This window comes from Scleropages formosus, chromosome 5, assembly GCF_900964775.1.
Source record: "Scleropages formosus chromosome 5, fSclFor1.1, whole genome shotgun sequence".
Lineage (NCBI taxonomy): Eukaryota > Metazoa > Chordata > Actinopteri > Osteoglossiformes > Osteoglossidae > Scleropages > Scleropages formosus.
The window spans coordinates 1,220,691-1,241,348 of record NC_041810.1 but is presented as its reverse complement, the minus strand read 5'-3'; the positions used below and the strand labels follow the sequence as shown (position 1 = coordinate 1,241,348).

The 20,658-nt window shown below is 49.2% G+C and overlaps 1 protein-coding gene across 1 annotated transcript in view; it reads right to left on the bottom strand.

Annotated features, from left to right (window-relative positions):
- Positions 1-2,943: 2,943 nt before the first annotated feature.
- LOC108942572 (coiled-coil domain-containing protein 91-like) overlaps positions 2,944-20,658 on the bottom strand; it is a gene marked incomplete at its 5' end in the record, with an annotated part of 63,073 nt that continues 45,358 nt past the window's right edge. Inside the window, one exon of the mRNA XM_018765993.2 lies at positions 2,944-3,730. Within this exon, the coding sequence (XP_018621509.2) occupies positions 3,584-3,730 (147 nt within the window). The remainder of the gene's footprint in view (positions 3,731-20,658) is intronic.

Sequence of the window (20,658 nt, the reverse complement as noted above, 5' to 3'; positions counted from 1 at the left end):
TGACGGCGGCGAGGAGGAAACTGTCAGGTTGATGTACGGTTCCTCCTCCCTGGGTTCCCACCTGACCATAAAGATCTTATTAAACCAGCGAGGCGGAAGCGAGGGCTTCCGGGTTATTTTAACTGCGGTAACTGAGCACGTGGGGGCCGGAATAAATTAGCATTTAATTTTACTAGGAAAAATTACGCGCCGTTGTAATTTCATCTGCCGACAGCAACCGTGGGACCAGCGTCAAGCAAAAGTAAACAGATTGCGTCGAACAGCAGATGATACAAAGGGCAACCTTCAGTATCTTATCCAGCGCTGCTGTCATTTGATGAACACCGATTGTTGTTGCTGCTGTAACTGTTCCCTGCAGCCAGTGTCTGGAATCCTGTCCCTGCAAACATTTCTTCGGGGGGACTTTTCTCGGGGAGTGTCCCGCGCGCGGAGACACAATGAAATGCACTGTTGTGGGAAAACATGTCATTCCCATTGTACTGAAACTCAGTGTAATTATAAGCCTTGTCAGCGTGAACCACGAGATGGTTTGGAAGATTCCTTCGAGAAAAACGCTCTGGAAAAAAATGTGCTTAGTATGAGAGTTTCCTCAGGAACGCCACGGTAAGCAGCCGTACCCATGACCCGAGGAGGTATTAAAACTGAGAAAAGGTGACCGGATTCCTTGGCCTGGACAACGCGGCTCCTTGCCGGAGGCTGGAGGTCCTGGATGAAGATCAGGGAAGAGGAACCATCTGGTATGGATTCCGGATTCTATCCACTCCAGCATGGAAACGGACCGGCGCTGCGGAGCTGGCGGCTGCTCGGCCTGCGAATTCCGGATCTGGAACATCCAACGCATCAAACGACCGGACTGAGTCGGTGGGAAAAACCGTATTTCCGTAGTTCAAATGACATGCAGGAAAGCGTGTTTGCAGCACTGTAAACGGTAGACATGTAACGCATCAGCAGCAGCCTCCGCAACTTCTCAGCAAGTGGCAAAGTGGTTAGAGCTGCTGCCTTTGGATTCACAATGACCCACGTGTGACCCACACCCACAGTGCAGCACCCTTGACCAACGTACTTACCCTGAACCGGCAGAGTACAAATTTCCCAGCTGTATAAATGTGTGAACTGGCGTGATTTGTTTTGGAGAAAAGCATCAGAACAGACAAACCAATCAATCAATCAATCAAATAAAATTCTGTGTTCCGTGCTAAAAAGCGTGGAGGCCTGTGCAGACATCTAGCCTTCAGCCCGTCAGTCAAGGGTTGGAAGTGATTTTGCGCCACATCATCTCTCCACCAGCATCATCATCTCTGAAGGAAGAACTGTAGCAGAACAGTTTGTAGCTGCATTATGGGATGCTCCTTCTGTTGGAAGAAAAACACCCCCCCCCCCCCCCACACACACACACACACCCTATCCAGGAGTTTCAGCTCTCCGGTGGTGATGTCATGAAGAAGCACAATGAGTGTCTTGGGCGGCTAAGTGGGACCCAGCCCAGGAGAAGAGCAAGACACAGAGCGACACTTTCCGTAAGTGCGGGATGTCCCACCCGCCCACCCCCTTCCTTCACCACGAAAGCAAACTGGCCGAGCTTGGGGTGGGGGGTTTGGGAAATTGCCTGCAGAATCGTATGGCAGTTACCGGCGGCCCGGTAGGAAGAATCCGTTAGCGGACCCCCACCCCCCCAAGCCCGCAACTGATGAAGGCCAAGAGTGAAGGCGGTGAAAAATCACAGGGGAGACATGATTCAAACGGCACATGAGCCACAATCCGGGGAACGGATGAAAGCACATATGCTGCATGGGAGTTCCCTTTACGCTGCTTTTAATTACAACACTATTTCTCATCGGCACCAAGGATATATAATTCATCCTTACAACCGTATCTGCTGATGCGGTAGGACGGAGCTACGCTGTACGTGGAGTTTCTCAAACCAGCACAAACACATGAGGATACAAACGTGAATACAGCGAACGTACACTTAGGAGCACGATAAGAGGATCGGTAATTAAAGTCCGCTGCCGCTCTTATAATCAAGCAGGGCGGTTGAGCAGAGCAGCCTCAGTTCAAGTTTCTATTATGTATAAGTCGAATAACTGTCAGTCTGTATCATCCACGTATTTTGTGTCCTCGGTACATACGATCATAACATGCGCAATGGGACTCAAAAGCAGAGAAGGGCGAGTCTGGACAGTGACGTGGACGGTCGTCCTGAGAGAGACAAGGGAAGTGTCTCCCACTGTGAAGCTGGATGACGAAAGCAGAGTGCTGCCTCTCCGCAGGGTAAAAGAGTGCTGCACACACACAAAGTCCTGATCTGAATTCAATTGAGAATCTGTGGAAAGACTGCAGTCCACAAGCAGGGTCGTGGTGAGTCAGAGCCTAACCCAGGAACACAGTGCACAAGGCTGGAGGGGGAGGGGACGCACCCAGGGCGGGACGCCAGTCCATCACAAGGCAGCCCAAGCAGGACTCGAACCCCAGACCCACCAGAGAACAGGACCCAGACAAACCCGCTGCGCCACCGCACCCCCTCTGAGCAAATTGAGACAGTTTCAATAGATTCTTTCCAACAAGAATGGGCAAAATTTGCATGTAGCCTGTGTAAAAAATCTGGTAAACACTTACCATAAAGCTGTTTAGGGGAGGCTACAGTAGATACGAACAGAAACATACTGTGCTGGTGGTCCTCCGAGCAAAGCAGGACGTTATTCAAGCAAAGAGCCGTGTTTGAACAGCGCTCTGGCAGGACACTGCAGTGAGGAGCTCGGCACTTTATGTTTGCCAGTTCCTGCATCTTGCAATAAAGGAATCCTGAGCGTGGAAATGAACTGCACGGGCACACAAAAGTCTTTCGGCGAACGATGCGCGACATCTATCGTCAGAATACTCACATATGTGAAAAATGTTTTGAACATCTGAACAGAAAACACGGTGGGCAAAACATTACTGGCAGAAGTTTATTTGTGTTTTCATACTGCGGTGTTTGTTCCCCATACACACAGTGAAAGCGAGACAGACCTCTGGTGTTGCGATCTGCAGTGGGAGGAGAACAGTCAGCTGGACCAGCATTACCAAAGTGCTTTCTATCCCTCACTGAGTCCCACTTGAGTCTCAACCACCGGAGACAACTGTTTTTTATGAGAAAGATTCATTACAGCCCCAAGACACTACAAGCAAAAATACGGTAAAACACAGTAGAAGAGGCAGCCCTACAGTCCCTGCAAGAAGAGGTTTGTTGACAGAGAGCCGAGGCGGCCCTTTGGTCCTGTGATCCCAATGGTCCAGCGTGGGGTGTCTCGCTTCCCCATGGATGAAGTGTTCTGACAGGAAGGCGAGTGGAGCAAGAAGAAAAGCTGCACGTGGTTGAAGGCAAAGCAGAAACAGGGAAAAGCGCAGGGCACCATAAAAATAGAGGAGCTCAGGACACACATGTGCAAGCGGTGCCTGTATGGTGGCATGAAGACACTGAAGACACGGAGGCGGGAAGACGGAGAGCTGCTCTCGCGCAGTCCGTGGTGGTGATCCGCCGAATGGCTCACCCAGCTGCTTTAGAAAGTGGTTTACTAGGCGTTGCACACGGCGGGACGTGCGGTCAGAGGGCAGGCTCCTCGGCAGCAGAGACCAGGCTCTTGGACGCATCCACATCTCCGTCCCCCATGAGCGTCGAAAGCTGCCTCTGAGCACAGGACAGGAAGAGCTCCAGGCTGGAGAGGTGTCTCTGGCGAAGGGCTTGGTCCAGCTGTGGGACACAGAGGGGGGGAGAGGGTCACTGATGCTGTACACAACACAACTGAACTCAACTCAGCTGGACTGAACTCAACTCAACACAACTGGACTGAACTCAATATAACTGGACTGAACTCAATACAACTGGACTGGACTGAACTCAACTCAACACAACTGGACTGAACTCAACTCAACTCAACTCAACTGGACTGAACTCAACTCAACTCAACTGGACTGGACTGAACTCAACATAACTGGACTGAACTCAATACAACTGGACTGGACTGGACTGGACTGAACTCAACACAACTGGACTGGACTGAACTCAACACAACTGGACTGGACTGAACTCAACATAACTGGACTGAACTCAATACAACTGGACTGGACTGGACTGAACTCAACACAACTGGACTGAACTCAACACAGCCTCTTAGGACACAACGGACAACGACCCCCTAACCTTAAGCTGTCAGGCAAGTGGCGCCCAGAGGAACTAGGATACACGAGACCTGCCGGGTCGGGACAATGTCTTCCACGCAACCAACCACTTCTTTTCTACTGTTACAGGAATCGTTTAGAGCAACTTCGCTCTTCCGTTTTTCTGTAACACCGTACACAACTTGGAAAAAAATCTAAATCATCTCATTCATCCCATACCAAGTTTGTTCTTATGTACAAAAAGTACAGAATGCTTCTTTATATTACTGCATGTGTACAGGTGAGCTTTTCCCAGCAGAAAAAAAGTGGCTGCGTTTAGCAGAAGGTTCGAGAGAGAGAGAGAAAGAGAGAGAGAGCGAGAAAAGCAGGCGATGCTCTGGATCCTTTCGCAGGCCTGGGGTGCCCCGCTGTGGCCTGCACTGCATTAGAAACATGCTGCCCACTGTTCCCCGTAAGAAAGCACACGCAGTATGTGCACCCGCCAAAAGGAAGAGCACAAACTTTATTTTGGGTTCCCGTCTATTTTTACCGAGTAGTCCCAGAAGAATCATGATCTCATTTTCTAAATAAACGTGGAACATGTTCTCTGGCAATTAGACGATGTCTGCTGTCCAAGTGTTCGCAGCCCGCAGGACAGTATCTGCTCTGATCACTTTAGCAGCCAGACAAGTGCATCTGAAACAAGTGAGGCTCTCTGGCATGGGCCCTGGAGGCGCTCTCCTCTCTTTGCGCTCTCTTTCGGCATGCCGCACCGGCGCGAGCGGTCCTGTGCCTCGAACCTCTGACCTCCAGCCCAGCGGCCACGCTGAAAAAAATACACCGAAGGACAGACTGAGGGCACGAAAGGTCAGCCCTGCGCTGCCTCGGCCGGCTCGGGGGCTCTGTCCGCAGCGCGCTTCCTTCCGCTGGACGCCCCGTTGGCATTTTGAGTGTTAATCGTTCGCACGTCCGACAGGATGAGCTGGGGCCAGTTGTCAGGTGCCGTGTCTGTATGTTGTTAGAACTCAGTGAAACACAGAAAGCAACAGACAGTGTAAATTATACCGAAAGGCCCAATAAAACAAGAGAAATACAGTCCATTCGCCTCTGGTTACTATCACTAGCTTTACAGAAATGCTAGCAGCTGAGATATTCCCCCAAAAACAGTGCTCTGGCAACTCGGTAAAGCCATAGTGCAATAGTACGCTATTTCATTGTCCCTTTATAAAGTTACGTATATAATGCAATAATAAAGTTGTGTGTGTTAAGTGTAAACTAAGTCTTTTTTTATGAGCGAGAAGCAAACTGCAAGGTTCAGCCTCAGTTCATTTCTGATCACGTAAAGTACTGCGATGGACTGGCAGCCCATCCACGGTGTATTCTGCCTCGCCTACTTAGGACGGCCCTGGGACAAGCTCTGGGACAAGCTCTGGGACAAGCTCTGGACCACTGCAACCCTGCCTTAGGATGAGTGGTGAGTGAGTGAGTGAGAGTGATTTGTTGCGAGCTGTCGATGAGCAAGAGCCATTTCAACATGCAGACAAATGGAACTACAAACTTGACTTGAGCACCACCTTCCTGTGCTCCCGACCTCCCTTCTCTCTGGCCGTGGATGGAAATGGAAGTGTGGCGGAGACAGTGAAGTCCTCACAGGGCCCCCATCACCTGTCCCTCCACACCCTAAAGGTGACACGACCCCTTACCTTGGTGGGCTGCGGTTAGGGTTTCGTTTTCATTCCTACTCCTACGTTCACTTTTTCCTTCCTCCTGTTGCTGGCAAGCCACCAGGCGCAGGAACTCAAACTGACAATTATTGTATAGTATTTATTTTCGTAGCAGCGATACCGATCAGGTCGCCTGAGCAGAGAAATGAAAACCTCTCTCAGCTGAAGACTTCACTCTCATAGGAGCCCGACTTCGAATGAAGTTAATCTCCCGCGCATGGAAAAGCAATCACCCGTCTGAAACGCGGACGGTTCGGGAGCGTTCCAACGCGGCCACTAACTGCACCGGGGAAGTGAGCTGATTGTTTTCTATTTACCCTGTTACGATTGTCGAGTTTTAATACTGTGTTAGCCTTCAGGCCCCCAGAAATGAGTCATGTTCAAGGAAACAGAATCCACTTCCTCTGCACAGAACAGTTATTCATCTTTAAAGTCACAAAAGCACAGCGGGTTTTTGGGGATGGGGGGTTACTGCATGGAGAAATCGCACGTCTTTTATAAACCCCTCCAGCTCTAATAAGGGAGAGTCGGCAGACGCCCACATCAGTCATGCACAACCAGGAGATTCGCTGCATATGGGAGTGCGCCTAAGAGAGAAAAAATTACACCGGTATTGTTTCCGTGTCTTTTCCTTGGTGTGGAAGGTAAGGTCGACGTGATTGAGGTGTGAGAAAAGTAACCGCAATCTCAGTCAATAGCTCGTAGTGCCACCTTTAGCTGGAACGACTGCAACTAAGAACTGATCGATCTCTTTGTATCTGCGTATACAGACAGATAGATAGATACCACCCTGAAATAACACTTATATAGCTTCTCAGACCCTTCAGACCGATAGCACTGGAATTAAAACATATGACTTAAACAGGTATAAAAGAGTGGACAGACAGACACTGTGCGAATGAATAAAACTAGTAATAACAGCTCAATGCCACTAACGCGGGGGCGCAGTGGGTTGGACCACGGTCCTGCTCTCCGGTGGGTCTGGGGTTCAAGTCCCGCTTGGGGTGCCTTGTGACGGACTGGCATCCCGTCCTGGGTGTGTCCCCTCCCCCTCCGGCCTTACGCCCTGTGTTACTGGGTAGGCTCCGCGACCCTGTATGGGACAAGCGGTTCTGAAAATGTGTGTGTGTGTGCCACTAACGCTGGTCGTTATGCTAAGAGAGCCGAAATAATTTCGTTTTTGCTGAAATGTCTTACTACAACGATCAAATAACGTCAACTTGAAAACTTTCCATTTCTTTTACGGACATTTAAGACACGGTTCAGATACTGTCCGGATTGAATGTTTCAGGGGACATAAACACAGTACGGTACAGCGGAGTAGCGTACCGTGCTCTGCGTGGGACAGAGCAACGCTCGGTGTGCAGTACATGAAACTGGGGCGAAAGAAAGGTCACAATGCATATTAAAAAATCCCACATGTAGGAGGAAATAAAACGAGAGTGGACAAGGTGTACGAGTCAAGCTGATGGATGGCAACACAAAAAGGGCTGTAACTGGGAGTGCTGGGGACCGGCGTGATGGGCTTCCAAGGAAAACACTTTGCTTCGTGGCCAAATCAGAAACACATGTAAAGAAAAAGGAAGCTGTAATAATGGGGGGGCGACTTTCCGTCCATTGATCGAGGACGGCACCCGGGGAACTGGCGAGGCGAGGCGAGCCCGAAACGGGGTTACCCGGAAGCTCCGCGGGGCCGCTTTCCGATCCGGTGCATAATGGTTTCAAGAGATCCTGCGAGGAGATTAGCCACGCGGTGGTCCGAGACCACTGTAAACACATGCCTTATTTTAAGTAAATTAGTCTGAGACACACATGAACGCATTTAGAGGCGCTCAAAATGCAAGGCCTCTTTCGCGTAAATGAGCCGCATTCGGGGTGTCAGAAAGGTGGAGGGAATCGGAGCAACTACGGGAATCCTTTTAAGGACGTCCAAAACTGGGAAAAAGGGATTTTCCTCATGCTTTCCGAGAGATTCCGCATTTGTTAAGGTTCAACGTGAAACTCTGATACCGTGCGGAATTTGTTTGTTAGATACCGCGGGACAAAGCAACCGCGACACGAACATCTCGCTCAAAATTTTCCTACGTAGCAGAAAGGACAGTAAGTTTTTCACACTGCATTAATCGCCTGTTCTGTAAGCCACCATATTACCCCATTCAATTTAATAATTCAACTGATTTAATTCTATGGATCCCTCTTCTCACCAAAGTGACACAGAGCGTTGCGCAAGACCATCATGCTAAAGAAGGATACGAAAACAATCCAGAAGTCAGCTATAACTCAAATAAATGAGAACAGAGTAATCCAGCAGGCAACAGCAGCGAGGAAAACAGAAAAAAAATCGAAAAATAACTCTAATGAACTGAATTCTTTTCCCATTTACGGGCTCGACTGCAGCATGTGACTGACAGAAGACTCCTTTTCCCGCCACTTTTTTCGCATCGGTTCGCATAAATGAGCACCATTCACGGCTGCACCAGCCCTCGGCGGACGGAAGCGCCGGCAGGTGACCTCACCGACGGCTAACTTTAGAGCGCGGTTGATTAATGAGGTTTAAATGGGTATTCCCCCCCCGTCGTCGCACACCTTCCGCGGGGCTGACTGATGAGCTATCGCAGGAGAGGGGCCACCCCGTGCGGGGAGCGGCAGGTCGCGGGCCGGGCGCCCGCAGGCCAGGCCCCTAAGGAATCCGCCTTTCGGAAAATAAGCAAGGGCCCATCTGCCCGGCGCGCATCCCTGGCTCTCGCGCACCTTCCGGACGGCGGCGGCGGCAAAACAAGTCTGCGGGCTGCGCTCGCGCCTCCTGATCCGCAGCGGCCCCCAGGAATGCGGACGGAAAAACTCGGTGCGCCGCGCTCCGTGCAAACACACACAAACTTCATTCAGCGCGCCGCTCGCCCGCACATTTAAATTTAGAACGCAGGTGTCACGCCGTTGTTGCTGTGGTTCGAAATAGTCCGTTTTCCCATGGGCGCCGGGGAAGCGGGGCGGGCGTGCGCGTCGAGCGCTGCTCTGGGCTTCCCCAGAAGAAGGAAAATAAACGGTGGCGGGCGGCGCATTGCGAGAGCGGCACACGGGAGCCTCAAATAGCCGCTTCGTCGTCCACGCCTAATGCCTCGGCAGACCAAACTATGCGAAGCAACCGAACAGCTCATGAGGAACAACAGCGGGGAAGGAATGCAGCGCAGATGGTCGGCCTCGTAAAGAGGAGCTGCGAGAAGCACAGCTGGCCTGGGGTTGCGCGCTGGAGCTGTGACCTCCGCCACGTCAAGAACCTGTGTGTGTGGGTGTGTGTCACAAGCGCAAAGGCTCGAACCTGCAGCTCAGGCAGCCGTGGAGTGCAGATAAAGACTACGGGGAAGGCTGGGCAGAGGAGAGAGGCGATCGGGCACGGACGTCATCGGTCGACGCTCACCGCAGCCGCAGCGGCCCGGGAGCCGCGCAGCACGGCCCTAAGCCGGGCTACCTCTGCTATTCGGGCCCGGTCCGCCGCGGTCAAGGAGCTCCGCGCACTTGGGGATGCTGCCGGAGGCCACGCTGGAGCACAAGCGGTCTGCGAAACATCTGGAAGGAGGAATGTGGGCACAGACACAAAGGGCACATAGACTGTACCCTCCGCTGTACCCACGCAGCCTCATTAAACTCTCACGTCGGGTTTTAACTCCAGGCCAGCCGTGTGGTCTTTATTTACATTCAAGGTGGCTTACACCGATTTACCCATTTGTACTGTCAGTTCAAGGTAAGCGCCTTTATCACAGGGACTACAGCAGGAGGCGGGATTCAAACCCGGCTCCTTCGGTTCACGCGAAACGTGTTGGTGGCGTCCAGCCGTACAAAGGTTTTAATATTTTGGACAAGAGAGGCAGTTGAGCAACATAATAATGAAATCAGTATTTCATTCATTACATCTTCATCTGACTTTTATGTCAAATTCCTTACATGCTTTATCATTCCAACCTTTTATTCCTTTACACAGTTAAGTTATTTGTACAGGCAGTTTGGTTTATGTACCTTCTGCATGCCAGTTCACCTCCCGGTATTTGAACCTGGAACTTTATAGAGTCCAGTTCATTGAACGGTGGCATCACCTGCTGCTCCCCGTTCTTCAGGCAGACATACTGTATAAATAAAGAAAGATCGCAGCTGGATGAGCCGAGGCCTTAAGACCGTCACTCCGGGAGGCACGCGGTGGGCGTGTGTCACGTGAGCCTTTTTTTCAGTCTCGGTGCTCGGTCCACCCGTCGGCGACACACGAGACTCCCGTCGTGGTGGATTCGGTCAGATCCCTTTTCCTGCACGTGGTCTGGCTTGGATTAAATGCCCCCGAAGGGGCCAGGAGGGCACAGCTGCAGCCCTGGTCCTGGACAGCTGCCTTTACTGTGTCTTTAGAGTGGTGCGGTGCTTAGAGCTGCCACCTTGCAGCGGGAAGACACTGGTTTGAATCTGACCTCCCGTTGTAGTGGCTTTGATCAAAGTACTTACTCTCAGTCGATAGAGTAAAACCTACCAAACTACGATACGGTGGCACAGCGAGTACAGCTGCTGTCTTGCAGCGCTTGGGTGGTACGAGAGGATGTGGGTTCGATCCCCGCTCGGTCTGTGCGGAGTTTGCATGTTCTCCCTGTGTCTGTGTGGATTTTCTCAGGGTGCTCTGGTTTCCTCTCACAGTCCAAAGACATGCTGTTCAGGTTCCCCCATAGTGTTTGACCGAGAGAGTGTGTTTCACTGATGTAGAGATGAGTGACCCAGTGTAACCAGTGTATCTAGCAGTGTAAGTCACCATGGTGAATAAGGGCTGATAACACTACATAGAGTTTGCTGGAAGTTGCTTTGCAGAAAAGCATCTGCTAAATTAATGTAAAGGTATTCAACTGTATAAATCACTGTCAGCAGCTTAAAATTTTAAGTTGCTTTATAAAAAAAAGTATTAGATTAATATAAATATTTGATATATTTTGTTTGGGGTTAGGTACTTCACCAGCACTAATTATTCATATTAATGGTCACACACGGACAGGGATTTTTTCTTTTTATTTTGTTCCTCTAACTGCTCTCAAGCCTATCAAACACATCACAGTCGATTCTGAAATATTGAGAAGTTTCCAAAACAGGTGAAAAGGCTCAGTGCTCCTGCATCTGTACGTAGTCCTGCTACAGTAGATGATATATTCTGTGACAGGGCGCTGTGCTGCAGACGCTCAGGGCACTGTCACAGGGCCACAGTATCATATTTTGCACATTCTTCCACAATACAGTAAGAAGAACAACTGAAATAATAGGCTAAAAATCAAATTAACCTATGATGCAGAAAATATAACACATAAGAGTGTCATTAAAGATGTCCTTTATGAGGAGGAAGTAGCCGGAAGGCGACAGAGGAGAGGAAAACAAAAAGTTCAAAGACAAAACTGGAAGAACTCAACCACTGGGCTTCTTTACTGAACCCTGGTCTGTGACATTTCTGCCCAGTGGGCACTTTAACTCACTAGTTTGTTCACCAACTGCCACTGCAAAAACTCTCATTCATTCTTGGGTAATTTCTACCACACCTCCGTGCTGCTGGAGCCGTCAGCAGAGTTGTTCACGGAAGGTGCAGCTACGCGTCCGAACGCAAGCGATGCAGCCGGATAGGGGGTCGGCAGCCCGGCCGCGGTAATCGTTCCCGTGATCCTCCGGGGTGCCTAGAGCGCCGCAGGCCGGCGACCATCGCCCTGTTCCCGTCTCGTGACGCGGCCGCACGGACATCTCCCCCCCGAGGGTGGCGGCGCTCCCGCTGGCTGCTCCTCTGTGGTGCGGTGTGCTCCCGAGACCCCTCCCGCAGGAGACTCCTCCAAGCGTACTCCCGGCGGACCTCCGAACCTGCAGCGAGGACTCTCTACCGCAAAAAACTGCATCCGTTTCCCTTTCTGACAAAAAAAGTGTGGTCTTTGTAAGTTCTCATTTCAGTCTTAGGCTTGAGGCCGGAGCCCAGCGTGGGGTTTCAGCTCTGTGGGGATCTCATGGTTTGGAGACGTACGTGCGTGTGTGCGTGCGCGTGTGTGCGTGCACCAGCCCCCTCCTGATTCTCAACACCTGTTTTCCTAGTCCTTCATCCGCTAATTGATGAGTTTACCTTATTTACACCGAGCCACTTCTGCACCTCCCAGCCTCTGTGTTTTGGAAGCGCTGAGCTCTACGAGAAGAAACCTTCCAACGGGACGTATAAAATCGGCTAATTTGGCAGCGTCGCACCGTGGTTCCACTGGCTAAATTCTGTTTGCAGCGTCCAGCCTAAGAGGAACAGCGTGGCGCCAGCTAGGCTGGGAAACACACAGCTCTGTGTGGGGGTAACACATTTATTAAAGCTCGGTGCTCCAGAGCCATCGACTCCAACGCTGACACCACCCCGCTGGGATCACTCATTTATTTTAATCGCCTCCTGCGGTTCGGCCGAACTCCCGCGCACGTCCGAGCGGACCTGGCCGCCCGCGCCGACCTCCCGCGAGCACCAGCTGCGCTCCAGGGTCCTTCCCGTCCGATAAGGCGAGGTCAACCCGCATCCCCGCTTGACCGGAAAGTGGTACCCGCACTCTCCCGGCACCCTGACGCACGGGCAGCAGCCGTACTGACGGCAAGAGAAACCGCGCTGGTCGAGGCTGAGAGCGTGACCTTTGAACTGACCGCAGAATGGGGCTGGGGGACTCCAGCGGGGGCGGCGCCCTAGAACCACGTGGCGCTCCGCACGGTTTGCATGCTGTGTTGCTGGGGACGGGCTCATCTTTGAAGTTGCCTGGCCCCACGTGTCGCTCCTTCTTCTCCACGTAGCGGCGCGCTCTCTCCAAGCTCCCCGACGACAGGCTCTCCTGCGGTGCGGGGACTCCCGGCACATCTGCCGAGCCGCGCCGCTCAAGTTACTCGCCGCAGTGGCCCCGGCAGGCCGGCGACACGCCCCGCCGAGCCCTCGTTCTGTCCTCGCGGACGTCGAATTCTTCGCGCGCGCGGAGGGAAGTGCCGGACATGGGACGCCGATGTCTGACCGTCACCGCGCCAGAGAGCTCCACGCCGCACGAGCGTCCCCATCCCCCGAACACACTTGCTCCAGAAATGGAGCTATTAATCCCTCATTTACGTACCGCGACGAAAGTCTCCGAAAGGGACGCGAATGCAGCAGAAGCACACAGCGAGTTCGGAGGACACATCGGCGTAGTACAAGTTCAAAGCTGTGGACGATAAAGAAAAACAAGGTATTAATGAGAAATGAAGACGTCCCACGCGGTGCGGGCCCGCAGAGTCAATACGGAGGGACGTAACCGAAAGGCATTAACTCCGCATGGGGCGCGAGTGTGGCCGACTACAATAACACCACAGCGGTTTCAGCAGGTCCTGGGGTTTGGGCAAAAGCGAATGTGACCACTGAGAAGATATAAACACCGCTTCTGAAATTCCATTTTTTTACATGGAGGCCGCAACCCCAAAGCGCATTTGGACAGGAAAAGAGGAACGACAGCCTGCAGCAGGAAGCGGGGTAAATATTCCCGGCCGAGAGTCCCGCCGTTAGAGGGCACCGCGAAGGTCTCCCGCGGCGCGGAGACACGCGGCCGGACATCCTCGCGTCCGAGGACCCGTACCGCGCTGACCCGCAACGGAATGTCATGCGGCCACACGTGTGTCCGAAGGGCTCCGGTGTTAGTACAGTAAAACGATGTTGTTTAAATTTACTTTAGTTTTTCCACCAAGGGGATTTTAGCGGTAGCGATCCGAAGACACGTGAAGCGCGAAGGACACAAAAACGGAGGGAAACGCTTCATGTGAGGAGTTTGTACTGCACTGCAACCTAACAACTGGCTGATGTCATTCTTTTGCACACACTTTTTCAGCATTGTGCTTTTTTCAAAAAAAACAGACACGGATATCGTCTTCTGTTTCGCGCCTTGGTTGAATGCAGAGATGCGGCTTCTGCGTTTTCGCTAATAAAGCGAAAACTCTCCCGCGGCGACGTTTCTAGAAATGCGGGAATGAGTCAACCGGGCAACGAAGCGCTGATCCGGTGTAGCAGTGCGGAACCCGGGACCGGTAGGAGCGAGGTGCGTTGGGGACCCACGCCGACACGCTCATAATGACCTCCCCCCCCCCAAATCGAATGCACATTTAGAGCTTTGCTTTGTCCACAAACCCATTAAATTAAATAGGGCCCATGTGTTAGCGGTGAACTCGCCTTTTACATAACGCAGTGCTTTTACATCCTGCGAACCGCGGTAACGATACCTCGCGCAATCAGCCGCAGAGCAGGAACAGCCACGCTAGTGATTGATCACCCAGGATGTCTGGGCAAACTCACGGTTCACCGGAGGACGCTTCTCTCACGTTAAAACGAGAACCCAATTCATCTCCTTCGTACTCACATGTGACTACGAACGGCACCCACTAAGTGGTCTATAATGGCCCAAACAAATATACTGCTCCCATCACGGTCACATTTTAACACATCTGTACCTTCACCCCACCAGCAGCTTGTGAAACGGAAACATGAAGAATAACCGTAAAGTATAATTTTCGCAAAGTGGATTAATCTTTTGAGGAACACTAAAAGAGAAGGATACTAAGGGACTTTACACTATGATCGCCACTTTTACTGTCATTTGTCAGGCATTTTTGCCAACAGCAGCTTGTCAAGCTTGAGCACTTTAAGGAGATATGATTTCGAAATTTAATTACTATATACGATTACATATTGGGGGGGGGCACAGTGGAACGGTGGGTTTGACCGGGTCCTGCTCTCCAGTGGGTCTGGGGTTTGAGTCCTGCTTGGGGTGCCTTGCGATGGACTGGCGTCCTGTCCTGGGTGTGTCCCCTCCCCCTCCGGCCTTACGCCCTGTGTTGCCGGGTTAGGCTCCGCGACCCCGTATGGGACAAGCGGTTCAGAAAATGTGTGTGTGTGTGTGTGTGTGTGTGTGTGTGTGTTTGTGTGTGTGTGTGTGTGCGCGAATTACATACAGCGACGTACATATATGCAATTATGCATGAAAGCGCGTCTTTCTAAGATGTAGCACGAAGACAGTTTAGTTTTCAGTTACTGCAGGAGTTCAAGTAACATGACAAATGAATGAAAAACAAAATCTCTGCATTCGGAGATGCAAACAATGTGAACAGCCCACATTACACCGTCAAGAAGTTACTGGGGACGCCTCCTCCTGATAGAGGATGGGGATTCAATGCCGGGAGGGCGGGGCTTAATTTCACTGCCACATGATATACAACTGTGAAAAAGAGGTAAAACGGCATCAGTTGGCAGCAATCACTCACTGATGGCCAGGCATAGCCAGATTCTCGCCGAAAGCACGTTCACCTGTGTGGGGGAGGGAAACGATTGAAACGGTAAGCCGCAGCACTGAAATCACAACACGCCACCAGACTGAACCGCCCCTCCCCCTCCAGATGCTTAATGCAAAACACGTGACTCGCTGCAAAGGTGTACCTCATTCCAAAAGCTTTTGGGGAGTCGCTGGGGAGCGTAGGACGGCCATGCAGAACTGAAGAACAGGCCCTAAATTTCCGGAGACGTGTTCCCCATTTGAGCTGGTGCTGCATCAGTAGGGCCTTTGTTCGCTGCCCCGCCGGAGCACGGCCGCTCGCTCCGCTCATTGTACGACTCAATTAAGCTGAGCTCACACTTTTACAGCTACTCTAAATGGACTATTCAGAACAACTAACTGGGACCATGAATCAAAAGTCCACTTTTATCAAAAGTAATTAATCTAAAGTATTTTAATAAAAACCTACTTGTTTGCCTGGCTGCAAAACCATTCTTACCCTCGTGGGCTATTTTCAGTGGATATGTATCCATATTTTTCACACTGAATGTAGGATTAGCTTGCAAGAATTTTGACAAAGAGTGACAAGAGCTGACAATTTTCCTTCTATCCACACAAGTTAAAACGCTGTGTCAAATAAGCATACTCATGAATTTACACTGAATTCCACATGGAAAATTTAAGCTGACTGAAATCAGCATGAGTATAAGTTAATGCTCTAGAAGGAAGGATGTCACCGGTCCCATCATGCCGCGTGAGCAAACCTCCATTCGGACAAGGAAGGGAAGAGGCTGTAGCCCATCCCGTGTCAGTGCTTCTGTGTAAAGGCCAGTTCTGTTCCCTCACTGGTCACATTACAGCCATTTACCGTGTTTACCGTACCGTAACGTGCTGCAAAGAGCATCTAGGGCACTGGCATGTTGGGACAAGACACCCAGTTATGTGTCAGCTGCACTCAGGGGGTGGGGGAGTGGAATTGTGGCCGGCGATGGGAACCTTGGCCCCCTGTTGCTCCCATAGCACTAAGTGGCCTGGAGGTTCGGGGGGGGGGGGGGGGCTGCTTATCTCCAAGGTGATGACAACAAAGGATGTCAGGCTCCGATTAACGCCTTGAGATCACACACATCAGCACTTAGATGACTGAGGTGAACTCGACCACATGCCTGTGTGTTCATAGGGACAGCTGACAGTAAATACTGAGTCCAAATAGCTGCTTTAAAACTTCAACTGCGCTACAGTGTTAAAAACCAACTGTCTCATTAGGAGTAAGGGGTGGATGAGGGGTGTGGAAACTTCACCGAGGCATATAACAGCTTGTTTTTAATTCACTTAAATTAGTATGTATTTATGCCTTTAAACAGCAATAAAATTACGTTTGTAAATATAAATAAAATTAAATAATGTGTGGCAGCACCAGGAACAATGCTGCCTCACGGTGCCTGGGTGGCGTGAGAGGATGTGGGTTTGATCCCCGCTCAGTCTGCGCAGAGTTTGCATGTTTTCCCCAGGTCTGTGTGGTTTTCCTCCGGGTGCTCTGGTTTCCTCCCACAGTCCAAAGACACACAGTTCAGGTGGACTGGTGGAGCTACACTGCCTCTGGTGTGTGACTGGGTGTACAGAGTAAGCTTGTGTGTGAGCGTCTCCTCAATGGTGTACCCTCATCGGTCTTATGCCAAATGCTTCCGGGATAGGCTCTTGATCACTGCAACCCTGGTCAGGACAAGCGATTAGTGAAAACAATGTAATGTACCATACTTGCATGAAAAAGAAGAGGAAGCGCAAAGCCCTGTAGAGTGGGTCACTATAATGTACCCTTAAATATACACTTAGGGGTCCTACTGAAAATAAATAAATAGTCATCGTTGCGACTTCTTAAGGCTGCTGCTCATTTCCGAGAGACTGTTCATGTTTTTGCAGAGAATTTTTAAATAAAAGGAATAATTTCAAAAAATGAAAAAGCCCCTGTGCTGTACTGAAAAATGTGTTGCAAATGAAGGCAAAAAATGTGAATATTGTCCTTTTCACTATTTCCTGTATAAGATCCCCATGCGACAAAATTTTCACCTACCGCAAAAAATAGTATTAACGTAGGCAGTTTATGAAATATTTAATGTGTTGCCCCAACAGATGCAATGATCATATACGTATAATGCCCATGTTCTTCTGTAAGATGAGTTACATGCTAACAATACCCTGCATTTGAATTGCATCACTCATAAAAACTGTGTCAGCAACAATACAGAACCTAGCTTTTCAAGTACAACTGGTTGGAAAAGTATAATTATTCCAGTGACTTGGATTATTATGTAAAGTCCAATTCTTGGGATTTAGCTCCAACTATACATACACATCCACGGTGTGTGTCATCACGGACCACAAAGCTTTACCGTCAACTGTTAAATGATACAGATGCCTACTCGCAACGTAGAGGTTTTACTGTAAAACAAAAAGGAATTTCCTGTGACGGATTCCAAAGAAATCTTTTGAAATGTGTTCCAGTGGGTTCGGGATGCAGAGCTTCAGCTGTTTCTTCCCACCTTCTGTCGCCCCCTGACAACCACAGCGTTTCGTGCGTTCACATCCCTTGCGGTCACTGTTGTCACTCGCAGGGCACCCTGACCAGCGGCCCCCAGCGATGTCACCACACCTCAATCTTCAGCCTCTCTCGATCCATAACAAGCTGGGCACTGAGAGCGACCACTAAATCGGGGAAATAATCACACTGACTAAGTGCTTAAATGTTCTAGTCGAATGAAAGCCGGCGCACGGTGTGGTTGAATTCCAGGACCCTGAAATATGACTTGTACTCTATTCCAGAAATGACAGTGTTTACCCAAGAATTCGCAGAGCAATCCAGGGACTCTTTGCTGGAGCTTCAGCAGAAATGTGTGATACGGGCATAACCCTTGAATGGAAACGCAGGCCCCCGTCTCTGGGTCCTACGCGAGGGCTAATTTACAGCATGTGTTGGGTGGGAGGCCCTTGCGAAGAACCTGACTCAACATTGTGCCGGTGTTCCGGAAACCGTCACTAGCTAGCTACATAATATAACACCGGTGTTTGTTTATCCGATGAATAAAATTTGCTTTAAAGGCACTATTAGCTTGTATGAAATTCAATGAAGTCTTCAGTGAAGAACAGGTGCTCAGCGTGGCCTCTGATTCAACATCTCTCCCAGGAGCAGTTTACACGAAGTACTTTCTATTTCTCCGAAAATTTTTACGCATTTTTCGGTGAATTATTTCTACTTGAATTGCGCTCCAGATTCAGCTGTCTCCAACACCACTAAAGCTGGAGGGCAGAGCTAGTCTTCTACTGCGCTCTGGAAAACTATTGTCTCTTCCTTTCTTACAAACCTGTGCTTGCATCGTGAGGACGGCATGTCCGCTGTCCCCAGCAGGGCGTCATTCTGTCCGTGGCTAACACTCTCCATCCCACACCGACGCATTCTGCTCTTATAATTAGAGGAACCGTGATCCCAGCTGTAGGGACCGTAGAGCAGGTGAGGATCCCTTTACCGGCCGATCCATTCAGGTGGTCGGAATATCAGCAACACTCAATGTGTAACTGCAGAACAGTAAACCAGCATGATAGGATTTGTTAAATGTTTGAAGTCCTCAGCTGAACAGCACAACCTCAACGTTCTTTCCTTAATGTTTTCTGTTAGACATGCACAGCAACTTCTCAAACATGTGTTTCCGTGTAATTTAATAAGCTTTGATTTGTCTTACGTGCGGAAATGTTTACGCGTTAAAATTTTTTACGCGTTTAAAATTTTGTTCAAAGTGTCCCTTAAGTAGCTTGAAGGCATACTCAATTGTATTAATTTAGACCAGAGTGTTCAAAGCCAAACATTTAGCTTAATAAAGATGAGACGAGGGAACACATTCTTTCCTGTATTTATGAGACCTACTATAAAGGAACAGCAAAACATGTGGGCACAAACCCAACATAGACTTCCTGCGCTCAAAGGAAAGTAATAAGTTTAGGATATGGTAAAATTATACTATGAATGCATGTTTTAGCACAATTAAAAACCAAAACTGAGGAGTGACACAGGACATAGAATGGAACCTATCAGACATTTATCTGTATATCTGCAATGATAAACAGTATTCTAAATGTTCACGTTTAATATTCACACCAGACCTCTGACCTGTAATGTATAAAATGACATCCTTTGAAATTCAAAGGGATTCAAACGATTATTATTAATAAAGCCCTAACCAAATTCAGCCTGAGTGACAGAGGGAGCAACACAGGAGCAGATGCTGAAACATAAGAGAAACACTAAGTAAAAACACTGAGTACTAAAAGTACTAGTAACACTGAATAAACGTATAAATTAGACGTAGTAAAATAATAACTTTGTCCAACTTTATACACCATCTAGAAGGGCTGACATGAAATACTACATGTTTTCAAGGCATTTAATACTCAGCCCAGTTTTCGTTTGAGACTTGTTACTGCAGCTGCAATTTAAATCTAAGAGCACTGCCTACGTATTTACACACTTACACGGAAATAATTAACAGTTCAATGCTGGACATTATTTACACCTTGCATTTAGCATCTGCAGAACTGCACATTTTAAGGCTGCACTACTGAAAAAGACAGACATCCTTTCGAGAGCACAGCTGTTTATAGGTGATGTAAAGACAGCATAATGAACAGCTCTTTTTTTTTCTACCGTAGTAACACCATAATAACCTGCAGCTCGCCACAGATTACTATAATAACACTGTAACAAACAGGAGCATTTGTTAGCTAACTGTAATAACACTAACAAACAGCAGTCTTCACTAGCTAACTGCACTAACACTGTAACGAACAGCAGCCTTCATTAACTAATAACAATGTAACAAACTGCCGTTCGTTAACTAACTGTAATAACACTGTAATAAACAGTAGCTTTTAGTAGCTAACTGTATTAACACTAACGAGCAGCACCCTTTGTTAACTAACTGTAATAAAACTAACAAACGGCACCCTTCGTAAACTAACTGTAATAACACTAATGAACAGCACCCTTCGTAAACTAACTGTTATAAAACTAACGAACGGCACCCTTCGTTAACTAACTGTTATAAAAGTAAGGAACAGCACCCTTCGTAAACTGTTATAAAACTAACGAACAGCACACTTCGTAAACTGTTATAAAACTAACGAACAGCACACTTCGTAAACTAACTTACAAAACTAACAAACAGCACCCTTCGTAAACTGTTATAAAACTAACGAGCAGCACCCTTTGTTAACTAACTGTAATAAAACTAACGAACGGCACCCTTCGTAAATTAACTGTTATAAAAGTAACAAACAGCACCCTTCGTAAACTGTTACAAAAGTAAGGAACAGCACCCTTCGTAAACTGTTATAAAAATAACAAACAGCACCCGTCGTTAACTAACTGTTGTAAAACTAACGAACAGCACCCTTTGTAAACTGTTATAAAACTAACGAACAGTACCCTTCGTTAACTAACTGTATTAACACTAACGAGCAGC